The 13,484-nt window shown below is 40.4% G+C and overlaps 1 protein-coding gene across 6 annotated transcripts in view; it reads left to right on the forward strand.

Annotated features, from left to right (window-relative positions):
- The window catches only part of LDAH (lipid droplet associated hydrolase), a 154,846-nt gene that overhangs the window by 105,664 nt on the left and 35,698 nt on the right, over positions 1-13,484 (forward strand). For 4 of the 6 annotated variants that reach the window (XM_035273111.2, XM_035273110.3, XM_035273107.3 and 1 more), the window contains exon 6: positions 3,432-3,514. The exons of 1 other annotated variant lie outside the window; for it this stretch is intronic. In XM_035273111.2, coding sequence (XP_035129002.1) covers positions 3,432-3,514 — 83 coding nt within the window. Of the gene's footprint in view, positions 1-3,431; positions 3,515-11,927; positions 11,988-13,484 lie in introns of those variants that run through there. One more of the 6 variants, XM_035273108.3, reaches the window with a different exon arrangement.

Consider the following 13,484-nt stretch of genomic DNA (forward strand, 5'->3'; position numbering starts at 1 on the left):
ATTCCATCAACCAGAGATAACGTGTTATTATTTTGTTTATCTTTTCAAATAAATCTGTACCATACACATATGTATCTTTATAACATTGGGATCATACTGTACTATTGTGTGGTTTGCTTTTTGTCAGTTACTATTATTTTTAAATATATATTTGACATATATTCTGCAGGATAATATTTAATAGGTTATAGAATAATTAATTTAGTGAAGAGACCATAATGTATTAACCAAATCCCTGTTGCTTTGATTTATTTGGTCATTATAAGTTCCCTGAAATATAGTAAAACAAAAACAGCTCTGATTTTGGAACCAGGACTGAGTCTTAACTGTGACTAAATATCCTATCCTGATTTAGGAGATTAGGCCAAGAAAATGCAGAATATTTACTCCTATATGTATTCATGCTAATATCACAAACAGACAAGAATGATGAAGGTGCCACTTTTGGCCAGGCATGGTGGCTGATGCCTGTAATTACAGCACTTTGGGAGGCCGAGGCAGGCAGATCATGAGGTCAAGAAATCAACACCGTCTTGGCCAACATGGTGAAACCCTGTCTCTACTAAAAATACAAAAACTAACTGGGCGTGGTGGCACACGCCTGTAGTCCCAGCTACTTGGAAGGCTGAGGCAGGAGAATCACTTGAACATAGGAGGCGGAGATTGCATTGCAGTTGCATTGCAGTGAGCCGAGAGCCAGACTGTCTCAAAAATAAATAAAAAATAAAGTGCCACTTTTTAGTATTCCATCGATGCTATATTTAAGGGAACATCTCCTATCCCCTTCTCTGTCTAGAATGTTGCTAACCCAAGTATCTGCATGGTCCATTTTCTCATTTCATTCAGGTCTCTCGCTATTCATACATCCCCTTGTCAGAGGACTTTTTGGTGCACTTTACATAAAATAGGCCACCACTGTCACTGCACAGACTTATCTGCTGAGCTGATTTAATTTTTTTCCATAGCACTTTCTCACCTTCTGTCATCCCAACACTAAAATATAAGCTCAAAAATAGTTTTTCTGTCTTATTTGTTTCTCTATCTCCAGTGGCTGGAATAATGCCTGGCATAAAGTAAGTAGGTGCTCAGTCATCTTTGAATGAACAAACAAATGGATGAGTTAATTCACTGGGACTTAGAAAACCATAGGAACAACCCAAGAAAGCAATGAAGGGAAATTCTAAGTCAACAGAGGTCCAGGTCCAGGTTAGAGCAGAAGGTCTAAGGGTCCAGGAAAGGAGGTCTCCAGGAAGAATTGACTCAGAAAATTTTTAATTGAGTAGAGTTAGAAAAGAAAAGGGGGGGGGGTAACTTTAACAAAAACAAACACTGGAGGACAGAGACTTAACTTGTAAGAATGGAAGTCTGCTTGGCTCAGCAGTGAACAATATTTAGAAGTAAAAGCGTAAGTATATTAGTAAGAATAGAAGAATTAAAATAAGATATGACAGGATGGAATGGTAGGGCTGTAAAAGTGAGTTAAACCCTCATCTCTCATTGCAAGTCAGCAAGGGTAATGAATAAGTTATCGAGCAATGGCAAGATGGTCATAAATGTTTGAAGGTTTGGTGAAAACTGGTGGAAGGACAGCTAAAAGAGTTAAGAGAGGCTTCCTCTAGGAAATGGGTCTAGAAGTGGGAAATGATGGAAAAGGAAACTATAGTTTTGCACTACAGGCATTTCTGTGATATTTGATATGAAATTATATATGTGTGTGTGTTACCTTTATAAAACTTTAAACAAGGAAAGTAGGGGCCAAATGTAAAAGTTAATAATCTGGGTTCTGGGTGCAGTAGCTCACGCCTGTAATCCCAGCACTTGGGGAGGCTGAGGTGGGCAGATCACTTGATGTCAGGAGTTCAAGACCAGCCTGACCAACATGATGAAACCCCATCTCTACTAAAAGTACAAAATGACCTGGGCGTGGTGGTGAGCACCTGTAGTCCCAGCTACATGGGAGGCTGAGACAGGAGAATCACTTGAACCCAGGAGGTGGAGGCTGCAGTGGGCCAGGGTCGCACCATTGCACTCCAGCTTAGGCAACAAAGAGCAAAACTCCATCTCAATAATAATAATCTGGAACTAAAATTCTAGATAACTGAAGCCACAGGGATGGAGGCAGGATAGGAGGAAGGCGTGAGGAAAGTGCAAGTATGCTAAGGGCCTACCTTGTTTAGATAAGTGATTTCAGACAGCAAGAGAAAATGTAAGTTTGCAGTTTTTAGGTAAGGCTAACCACTAGATAAATAAAAATGGAATTTATGCTTTCAGATTGTTAATGAAAAGAAATTTGTTAAAGCCTGGGTGGGGAGGAAAACTCATCATTCACACTAAAGATAAGAGGCAGAAATAACAAGAAAGCATAGGGTATATAAAACAAGATGACTGTAGTCAGACCAAATAGCTCCAATCTCAATACATGTGAATAGGTTTAGTCTTTCTCAGAAACAGAGACTTTCAAACTCCATTTTTAAAGAAGTCAACTTACATGATTTCAAGACAGATACTTAAAACAAAATGACAAAAGATTGAAAATGAAGGGAAGGGCATATACCAAGCAGATGCTGGCAAAGAAGAAAGCAAGATAATAATACCAGCCAAAATGGAATTGAAGGCACAAGCATTGAATGAAAATGTTCTTCCCAGTACAAGAAAGCCACATAGATTCATGTTATCTCTGGCTTTCTTCCTCTTTCCTAGGTATCTGACATCTTGAAAGTGAGCATCGCTTAGCTGATTTTACGGCCAATATAATGGGACCAACCCTTACTGAAAACCCCTGGAGATCATCAAACATTTTTTTAAAAATAAATATTCCTTTAAGTTGTTTTATTTAAAAAAAAATCCAGGGCTCAAGACAGCATAAACCATTACACATTCTGTTTCTATGAGTGTGACTATTTTATATCTATATAAGTGAAATCATAACATCCATCATTTTGTTACTGGCTTATTTCACTTGAAATATATTCTCAAAGTGTATCTTTAAATGTCACAAGATTTTTTTTTAAGACTGAATATATTCCATTTCCAGTATGCTTTCCCATTAATAACTCTTTGCATTTTCTTGGCATACATGATTTATTGGTAGCAATTTGTGCTTCTAAGTCTTAAATTGAAATAACACATATTGGTCTGGTACAATTATACACATCATCTGTTGTGGTATCTTACATTGGGCTGTGGAACCATTGAACATTTGCTTTGGAGAAGCCAGAGGTTGGAAGAAGTTTCTTTTAAAGTAAATGCTCTTGTTTTCAGAGACTGTGTGCGTATTACCTGACTCACAGTCCTCTCTTGGCCTCACCAGTATCTCTCATCAGATAGCATATGCCAAAAGAAAGGAGGAACATGAATTTACTAAAATTAATTTGAAATTTGTGTTTGTTCTGTGTATTCTAAATATTTGACTTTTTATTTTTTAAATGTAGCTAATGTTGCCTACCTTGGGGGCCAAGAAATGATGGAGGTGGTGAAGAGGGATGATGAAGCCATAAAGGAGCATTTATGTAAGGTAATCAATTTAGTGCTACAAGCAGATAAGTAATATATAGATGGACAGAGACTTTTACTGAGGGCAAAGGACTAGAACTAGTTAGAATCTGTAAGACTTTAAGGGTTTGCAGAATGACATAGAGCTCTACTTCCAGTTAAAATTGTAATTATCCTTGAAAGTTGCATAGAGAGTAGTAAAGCTGATTGCATAGTAACTTAAATATATTTTCCCACCTGTTTTTGTTGAATTAATTTTAGAATCAACAGTTTTCTATTTTGTCAATGCATTTTAGCCTCTCTAGGTCTTCTATTGAGAAGACTCAATAATGTTTATAGAATAAATGAATTATATTGGCATATAAATGAAACAGTAGAAAATAACTTACATTATATATTATATGACCTCATGACTAGTGAGCCTGTCTTTCTTATTCTCTAATGTATTAGAGTAGGAATGTCCTGCTCTGACCTTAAGACCAGTTTTCTGAAATATTCACCATTTGGGAGTTATTCTGCAAAGACTAGAATCCCGGCACAAACACATTTGGAAGCACCAATCTCTGAAACCATAAGATAAGACTATAGTTTAGTATATGTCTAAGGTCACCTTGGAATTTGGGTGACTGTGGTACTCTGAAACCAATCTCTGAAACCGTAAGATAAGACTATAGTTTAGTATATGTCTAAGGTCACCTTGGAATTTGTGGGAATGTGGCAGCATTTGTCTGGCTCTCCATTCTGATGGAGTGATACTGTCTAATATTGTAGTGATATGTGGTTATTTGTGGCTAGCCAGAATTGAGAGGCACCATAAGTGTAAAACACACATGGATTTCAAAAGCTTAGTACCCCCCAAAAACAAAATATTTCATTGATTTTTATATTGATTATCTGTTGAAATGATACTACCTTACATAGAGTGGATTAAGTAAATCATATTATTAAAAGTAATTTCACCTATTTCTTTATACTTTTTTAAACATCTTTACAAGGAAATTTTAAAATTACATATGTACCTTGCTTTATACTTTGATTGGACAGCACTGAACTTGAACTTTACAGTTGGTACCAAACTCTGATACCTGCTGAACTGATCCCTGCTGAGTGGCAAACTCTTATAGGGCTCAGGAACCTATAATCCACAAGTGAGATATGAGATAACCCACTGGACTTAGAATGTCTTTATAAACCTTGATACATTTGACTTACAGTGTTAATTCCTGTAAGTCAGTGAATTATTTCCTACAGTGTTAATTCATAATTCCATAACTTCCCAATACAATTATCTTAAAGCAAGAAATGGATATGTTCTTAAAAAATTTTTTTCAGAATATTGAAAATATTCACCCGGAGAGGACTTTTGAAAATGCCAGTGTGTCTTCATCTCATGGCTGTAGTGGTCATTATATTTCTAAAATAGCAATTGGCTAGGGATTGAAATTTGGAAACCAGAAGGAAGCCCTCACTAGCCGAAGGGAGAGTGCTGGGGCCTCAGGTGGGCCCTCTCCCCAGGGCTTTCAACTACTTCCAGTCATTGAGCGATGTGAAAATACAAGAAAAAAAACATTTTATTTTTCATTTAAACTATAAGTGAATCTGTTTCAAAAATGCATTTAAGTTCTTCCAGGTTGGGAGTTTATAAAAACAGCTCAACTCTCAGTTAATAATAAGACTGGCAGATGCTCACTTCCAAAATTCACACTTGCTGAGTGACTAGACCCATCATGTGTCAGAGCCTGCCTTACCACCTGTGGAAGCCAGCTGCTGTAAAATACTCATCATTTCTGGATTCTGCTTGTGTGTTGTGCTTAGAAAAAGGTCATAGAAAGGTGCTAACTTATTCCTGTCCTAAGTTAAATCCATATGCAAGTGTAATCATTCCCAGATAGGGGGCTGTTCATGGTAATTGTGTCAGGACTGTAAGTTTACCGAAACTTTTATGGGGAAACATGGGGGTATAATGGTAGATGGTAGACATTTCAAGGTTAGTATTAACACACAGTCACAGGAATAAAGTTTTCCAACTCTAGGCAATAATTTTGCTTTTGATATAGTGTTAAATGTACTTGTAGCATATGGGGAAACAAGGCATATTGTTTCATTTAATCATGCAAAACTATCTTGTAGTTAATTCATTATCCTTTCTACCAGCAAAATTCAAGCTCTCCACTAGAATAATACAATTACAATTCCTACGTAAAACTAGGTACAGAGAGACAGGAAGTTTATTGCAACTTTTTGTTTCTGTAATAAAAAGAGGAAACATGCTGTAATTTAATATTGGTAAAAGTTGAATCAACATATGTCCCAGTCTGCCTGAGAAAATGAGGAAACTTAAAAGTGCACATAGTTCTAGGAAGATAGTGCGTATCACCTCCTGCCTTCCAAACACCAATGATAACTAGGCAAACTGAAGCCAGTGTCCAGGATTAGAAGTATTCCTAGTTTAGGTATCTTAATCAATGATGCTCTTCCCATTTCCACCCAAACAAAGGCATTCCAAAACGTCATACCTATCCAGGACTGTCCAGTATGAATAGTCGTCGAGCCACATATTTTGTTGAAAAATCATTTCCTATATCTCAAGTTATTCAACTAAAAATAGTTCTGAAAAATAATATCTTTGTGCCATCCAGCCAGGATGCCACAGGATAGTCTAAAAATAAGCTTTCTACCATATCATGCAGACAGCTTTATACTTCTTTCTCCTCCCATGAGAGAACTGTCATACCATAACCTGCAGGCTTTGGTTCTAAATCCAAATTTTCTACCACTGGATATCCATTGGACACAAGAAAAGAGTTTTTAATATGCTTGAGGCAAATGGGCATTTTTAGCTTTAAAAGATCTGTTGGGCTGATTGTCCTCCTTCCAAGGTCTAGTCACTTCATACACAGTATTGGGCATAAAATAAAATAACTTGTTTTATTAAAATAAGGTAATTAATTTTATTAAAATAATTTTTTCTTTCCTGAAACAAATATTACAGATTCATAGTTGTTTCCAAAGGAGTATACCACAGTTTATGGCATCATAGGTTATTTTCTCTTTTCTTTTTTTGAGACAGTGTCTCACACCATTTCCTGGGCTAGAGTGCAGTGGCACAATACTGGCTCACTGCAACCTCCACCTCCCAGGTTCAAGTGATTCTCTTGCTTCAGCCTCCTGAGTAGCTGGGATTACAGGTACCCACTACCATGCCCAGCTAATTTTTTTGTATTTTTTTTTTTTTTTGAGGCGAAGTTTTGCTCTTGTTACCCAGGCTGGATTGCAATGGCGCCATCTCGGCTCACCACAACCTCCGCCTCCTGGGTTCAGGCAATTCTCCTGCCTCAGCCTCCTGAGTAGCTGGGATTACAGGCACACGCCACCATGCCCAGCTAATTTTTTGTATTTTTAGTGGAGAGGGGGTTTCACCATGTTGACCAGGAATGGTCTCGATCTCTTGACCTCGTGATCCACCCGCCTCGGTCTCCCAAAGTGCTGGGATTATAGGCGTGAGCCACTGTGCCCGGCCATTTTTTTGTATTTTTAGTAAAGACGGGGTTTTGCCAATTTGGCCAGGCTGGTCTTAAACTCCTAACCTTGTTATTCACTTACCTCAGCCTCCCAAAGTGCTAGGATTACAGGTGTGAGCCACCACGCCCAGCCTATAGGTTATTTTGTCATCTGACTAAATTCTCCTTGTCCAATGTCATTTCCAAGAGGCCTTCCCAGTCTTGGGTTTTGGTTAGATGTCGCTCCCTATGTAAAGTTATCATACTGCATTTATCACATAGCGTTTAAACAATCAACTTTTGCCTTTCCCCACTTTGAGGTAAGGAACTGTGTCTTCCTCATCTTGATATCCCCTAGGGCCTAGCATAATTCATACCTGGTAAACGGTCAATAAATAAGTGCTAGACAGATGTATAGATAGGGAAGCCAATAATTAGAGTGTGGATTCTAAACCTGTTTTGTGCCACGTATCTCTTTCGCTGTCTCATAAAGCTTTTGGATTCTACTCACAGTGATGTTTTTAAGTTCATAAAACAAATACACAAGATTACAAAAGAACGCAATCGTTGGATAATGAGATATAACAGCAGTCAGAATTACTATTTTAAATTTGTCATGATGAGTATAATTTTTTAGTCACCTTGAGCAAGTTAGTGTGATTTGAAAATACCATTTTTATAGGTGACAAAATACAGGCTTTACTAATACTATGGCTTGTTGCCTGTATTCATAATTGAAGGAAATACTAAATTTTGGTTAGAGATTAACAAAAATAAACATGTAAATTTTTTTCAAGTTTACATAACCTCCCCCTCGCCCACCAAGCCCCTGGACTTCGCCCACTGCAAGCGAAGAAGTCCTGCCTTAGAGAAACTAGAAAAGGTTAGGTAGCATGATGCTGTGGCTTAGGCACTGGCCGGCGAGCAAGACATGGTATGCTGCACTAAAGAGACTGTTTTGGGGAGCTATTGAGGGGTTTACGCATGGGGGTAACATGGTAACAGTCAAAACATTTGACAACCATGTGATATAGCCACTGACCAATCAGAATGTATGCCAGCTATGAACAACCAGTTCAGAGGCACCAGTTCATATCAGTTAACCCTAGGAAGTGGGGGAGATTAACAGAGGAGAGGGATTATTTTGGGGGAAAACATGTGATGTGATACTGGGAAAGGATGAAACATGAGTTGCAGAGCCTGTTCACAAGGCTTTTATAAGAACTAAGGCATTGGGATTGAGGATGGAAAGATTTAGGAGGTAGAAGCAAAGGTACCAAGTACTAACAGGGTATCAGGGAATGGAGATGGAGGAATATAAGATGATTTATCTGTATCTGGACATCGTAATAAGATAGGGAAGATGGGAGGAGAAGCAGCAGCAAGTTGTGGGAGATGGCTGAACAGGTGGTTCCTTTTGGTACTTTCGTCTGAGATGCCTGAGGGACATGCAAGTGGATCTGTGTATGGGTGTGGATGTATGGGTATCAAGCTTAGAAAAGCATCTGGGGCTGACTTGTGGTTGGGGAGTGATGAGGCTATAGTTAAAGCCAAGAACTTGGGTATTAGCAGCCTACAGAAGTACGTAGAACAGGGAAAGAAGACTTTTAATGATTGATCGTTGGGGAACCCAGCTCTAAGGGTTGGGAGGAAGACGTGGAGCCAATGAACGAATAAGATGGGAGGGGAAGTAAAAAGGGTGGGAATGAGAACCAGGATGAAATAAACCAAGGGAAGAGAATCAACCGTGCATTTTCACCACCCCAATCCCAGTTTGTCTGGAAGCCTCTGGAGTACTCTGCTTTATGAGGCACCTGGTGTGTCGGAGGCAAGTAAGAGGTCAGCACTCCCTTGTTCTGTCACTATTCTAAGCCATAAGGGATGCATGTCTCATTCATTGAAAAGTGAACTCAGGTTTGGTTTATAAACTTGAAGTTTTCATTTCAAACCCACTTATGGGGGAAATTCTAAACTGCCATGACCACGTTTGGCCCAGGCTTATGGAAACAGCTGGTATGTGCTACTGCCAGACTGAATCTGAGCATCACTATCAGTCAGTAGGAATCTGAAATGGTTCCAGAGAGAACACATGGAGTGCAGCTTTCAGATGAAAGCAAGCAGTGGCAGAGGGGCTGCCTGCAAGGTGGTGTTGCCCCTGCCCCCCGAGGGCCAGGCCAGGGCTACAGTGTGGCTTGGGAAAGGGGCAAGTGTCCTCAAGAACAGGAACTCCTCTGCTGTTGCTCTCTCCCCCTCCTTCTTAACCTGCCTCAGCCCAGAGGTGTGTGTTGCCTTTGGGAGCAAACCTTGTGCAGTTATTTGCAGATGGGGGCATGCAAATCCTTCTGACATTCAAACATCCTGCCTGGTGCAGCATAGGAAGTGCTCCCCGGACCAGCTCACTAGGCCTGCCTTTCCGCCAAGCCTTAGTATTCCGAAACGGATTGTTTTAGTTCTGCCTGTTTAATTTGAAGCCTGTCCGGAATGTCATAATCATTCTGAAAACAGATAGGTTTGTTTTTATCCCAATCATTTTGCCCTTGAAAGCTTTATTTGGGCAATTGTGTTAACATACCCTGGAGTTCTCCAGTGGAGCCTGATGACCGAGGGGAAGCGAACGTGCTGGAGAGCCAGGCTCCCAGAGTCCCAGCTGAGCTTCAAATACCAGATCCACCCTTGCTCATGACTCTGCTTTAGTTACCGGACTTCACTGTGTCTCCTTTGTTCATTAGTAAAATGGTTTAGTAATAGTATCTAGCCTCATACAGCTGTTCCAAAACTATGCTATAATTCAGACCCTGTAATTCAGACCTTATCAGAGAGTCTGGCATGCACTAGGCATTCAATAAATGATTATTATTACTATTACAAAGTTAGTCATAGCTAGTTACGCTTCTAAGTACTTTAAAAAGACTGTTTGCCTAACTGTTCCTTCTCTCACATCCCCCTTTTCAGGTATTTTCATTATGTTAATAAAAGGTGTTAGCAATACTGAGTATGTGGCCAAGAGACCCTGGAATGCCCAATGCCATTCTAAATAACAGCCACCACTCCTCATAAGATACCTCATGGAGCTGTTGTATAGGAACCATAATAAGAGAAAACACAATAATACTTAATGTTTACCAAGACTTGGGCCCCTTATTCTAGTGTAGAGAAGTCTGATGAACTGGACCTACCTTTCTCTCAGTTGAGTAAACCCATTCCAGTACATCTGCCCGCTTCTTGGGGCATAGATCCAGGGAAAGACAGAAACACAGGAGGAGAGACTGGCTCCCAGAGCCTCTTACTCTGCCAGAGGGCCTTGCCAGAGGAAAGCAGAGGCCCTGGATTAGCTTCTCACTGCAGTCCCACGTAAGAAAGAGACAAGCCAGTCACTCTGTGGCCTCGTGGCTTGTATGTGGGAGGGGTTGCATCCTGGCCCTTTACCTGTTAGCCACACAGAAAGGAGAGAGTGCTGCTCTGCACACCACTGGATACACAGATGGTTGTTCCAGCTACTGGAGAGTGAGCCACACAGTGCCCCGTGGGACCTATTCCTGCTCCTTTGGCGCTCCCATTCCTGCCACTCCCCTGGGTGCCTGCAGACGGAAGCAGGTTTGTGGGCCGGAAGTATTATGTTTTCACCTCCATCCTCAGCCACTTTTAAAAAATCTTTGGAGATTTCAGTTCTCATTTTCTCAAGAATGCTAATTGAGCCACTTAGGAATAACGGAAGAGAGGAAACAAGGTAAATGGAAAAATTAAAGTTCCTAAACCATCTCCCTTTCTTTAGCAATTCTGCAAATTCCTAAAAATGGGGCTCAGGAAGACCGCAGTGAAATGTTGACACCTTGCAGCTGCCTGTGTCCCCAACAGGGATAAGATTTTTAAGTAACTGAAAGGAGATGCTTGTATCACAATCTGTTTCCTTTAACATTCCAAGGTTGGGGCTTACGTGTCTTTGACTCTCAGGGGAGGAGAGAGGTGGAAGCCTGCCGCTGTCACTGAGACTGTCTGGACTCTCCCCAGAAATGGACATGCATTGGAGGACCTAACAATTTCTATCCTGAGCCTGGGAAAGCTGGTAGGGGATGAAAACAGGGAGATGAAAGCAGGGCAGGGGGCCCTAGCTGGGAAGTAGGGGGCCTATATGTGTAGGTACTCATTTAATCCCTTGGTAAGCAACCGACTGCTTTATGCCTACCTTTTGTTTTTTTCACAAACAATGAAACAAGCAAAAACCTAGTCTAGTGGGAATTATCAATCAAAGAAGTTATCGATCAAAGTATCTCTAACACCTTTTATTAACACAATGAAAATACCTGAAAAGGGGGATGTGAGAGGAGAAACAGGCAAATAGTCTTTTTAAAGTACTTAGAAGCATAACTAGGCTATAACTAACTTTGTAATAGGAATTATCAATCAAAGAAGGAAAGAAAACCTGGAGAAAGCAGGAATGACATCATTTTTCTTAGATCTCTGAAAGAAAGTCTGAGAAGATAGGTCTCTCTGAGCATTTGCTTCACTCCTCTTTGGTCACCATCTCTGGTGCTGGCTTCCTGGTGGCCCTGCCATGCAGTGTAAGCTGCCAGGGCGCTGCAGCTGTTTATGAAGTGCTAACAGAAAGGCTTGCATCACTCCGAAAAGCGGTGGGCATTACCTTCACTGCTGCAAGAATCCACAGGCTCACCCTGTAAGCCCACCAGGAAGAAAAGTAACTCCCAGAATGTCAGTGCCTTTCTTCATTTGGAAGATGCTCAACTAAGGATAGCCACAGGCACCGTAGCTTAGGCTCCAGGTCTCCTTTCTGAGTAAAAGTAGGTTTTATTATAAAAGTAGAAATAGAGAATCCACTCCGGGAGCTGACTGTTAGTGGCAGCTTGAGGATAGGGGATGTGCTTCACTGGTTATCTCGTTGGCGACTTATATCTTCTACCCCTTCTGTCTTCTCCACAGTCATGTCTGGGGAATATGACATATACATTTTTTAGATAATGAGTAAGTATATGGTAAGACAACTTTGCTTTAAATTTTTTAAAATTTTTAATACTTACATATTATCTGAGCCTGACTGTGTCAAAAGCAACTTATCAGAAGAGAATATATTTTCTCAAAGGTGAATTTAAGGTCATGTGGATTTTTTTTCCTTGACCAGGGCACAGCTCCCACCCCACCCCACCCCCACCCCACCATTGCCCAGTCTGTGTTGAGGAGCCTGTAAAGCAACAGCCTTTAAGAGTGCTCGCTGTGTGTAAAGCACTTGATACACTTTGTTTTCCAGTCCCCAGCACTAGCCCACTGGTAACTAGTTCTGTCTTACTCTACAGATGAGTAAGCAGGCACAGGGAGGCTAAGTTCCTGGTCCAGGCACACAGCACCAATAAAGGGCAGAACCAAGATTCCCATCCAGGTGGATATGGTTCAGGGACCTGTACAGTCTTAACACTGCGCTCACTGCGCTATGCTCTTCCTGGCTGCATAAGGAGCTTGAGTAATTCCAGATTACTTTAGCATAATATAAACAAAATTATTTACCACACTGTGATATAAAGACATTATGAGAAGCCCTTTCACTCTCAGCACAACACCGCAGAAATGCCGTTTACCACCCTGCTCAGGCCTGCACTGTATCACAAAACAGGCAGCCCACAAAGTGACTGTCCGAAGTAGTCCGTGCCGAAGCTCGTGAAGCTGCACTTCTCATCGGAAACATTTCATGTTATATTGATAAGATCTCATTTGTACCAAACTTGACTTCATGGTGAATTATGTTTTAAAGAGCTTCTAAAATTCAGTTTATCCATAAGGTTAACAACAACAAATATATATATTTGTTTCGCATGTGTATGCACAAAACTTTCATTTTATGAGACCTTTGATTCCCATAATGCCTGTACTGTAATTTCAGTACTCCTATGAATAGAGGGAAAAATTGAGATAGAGATTTCTATGTGTGGCTTTTAAAATTATTATTATTTTAAGATGTTGCTAAGTCATTGAAAGTGGATTTTGTCAGTTACTAGCTAAATCATAAGATGCTTTCTAATATTTCTTTGTTCTTACAGTAAATCTTCTATTAATACTACATTAAAGCCCCCAACTCCAAATGTATACTAAAACAAAGCTTTGTTCACGCTCACTCCCTCAAGGCAGAAATTGGCTTTTCCTGCTTTGAAGTCCTGTAGTGCTTTGTCCATACCTCTGTCTACCTATTGTGTTTGACAGCCAGTTTATACAGCTCCATTCTCTCCCCTAGTCTGTGAGCTGCTCCAGGACAGAGACCATCTTACACACTTCTGAAGGTCAGCCACTTAGCTCAGTACCAGATACGGGATGGATTCAGAGTCATTTTTGGTGGAACTCATTTGACTCTATCAGCTTCAGCAATTCACTGTCCAAAAGTACCTGTTTGTAGATCGCCCCCAAAAGGTGAAAAAAAAAAAACACATGAGAAAAGACAGATGTGGGGACAAGCAGCAGCAACTTGCAGGGATATTTTAGCGGGGACATGTC

Source organism: Callithrix jacchus, chromosome 14 (assembly GCF_049354715.1).
Source record: "Callithrix jacchus isolate 240 chromosome 14, calJac240_pri, whole genome shotgun sequence".
NCBI lineage: Eukaryota > Metazoa > Chordata > Mammalia > Primates > Cebidae > Callithrix > Callithrix jacchus.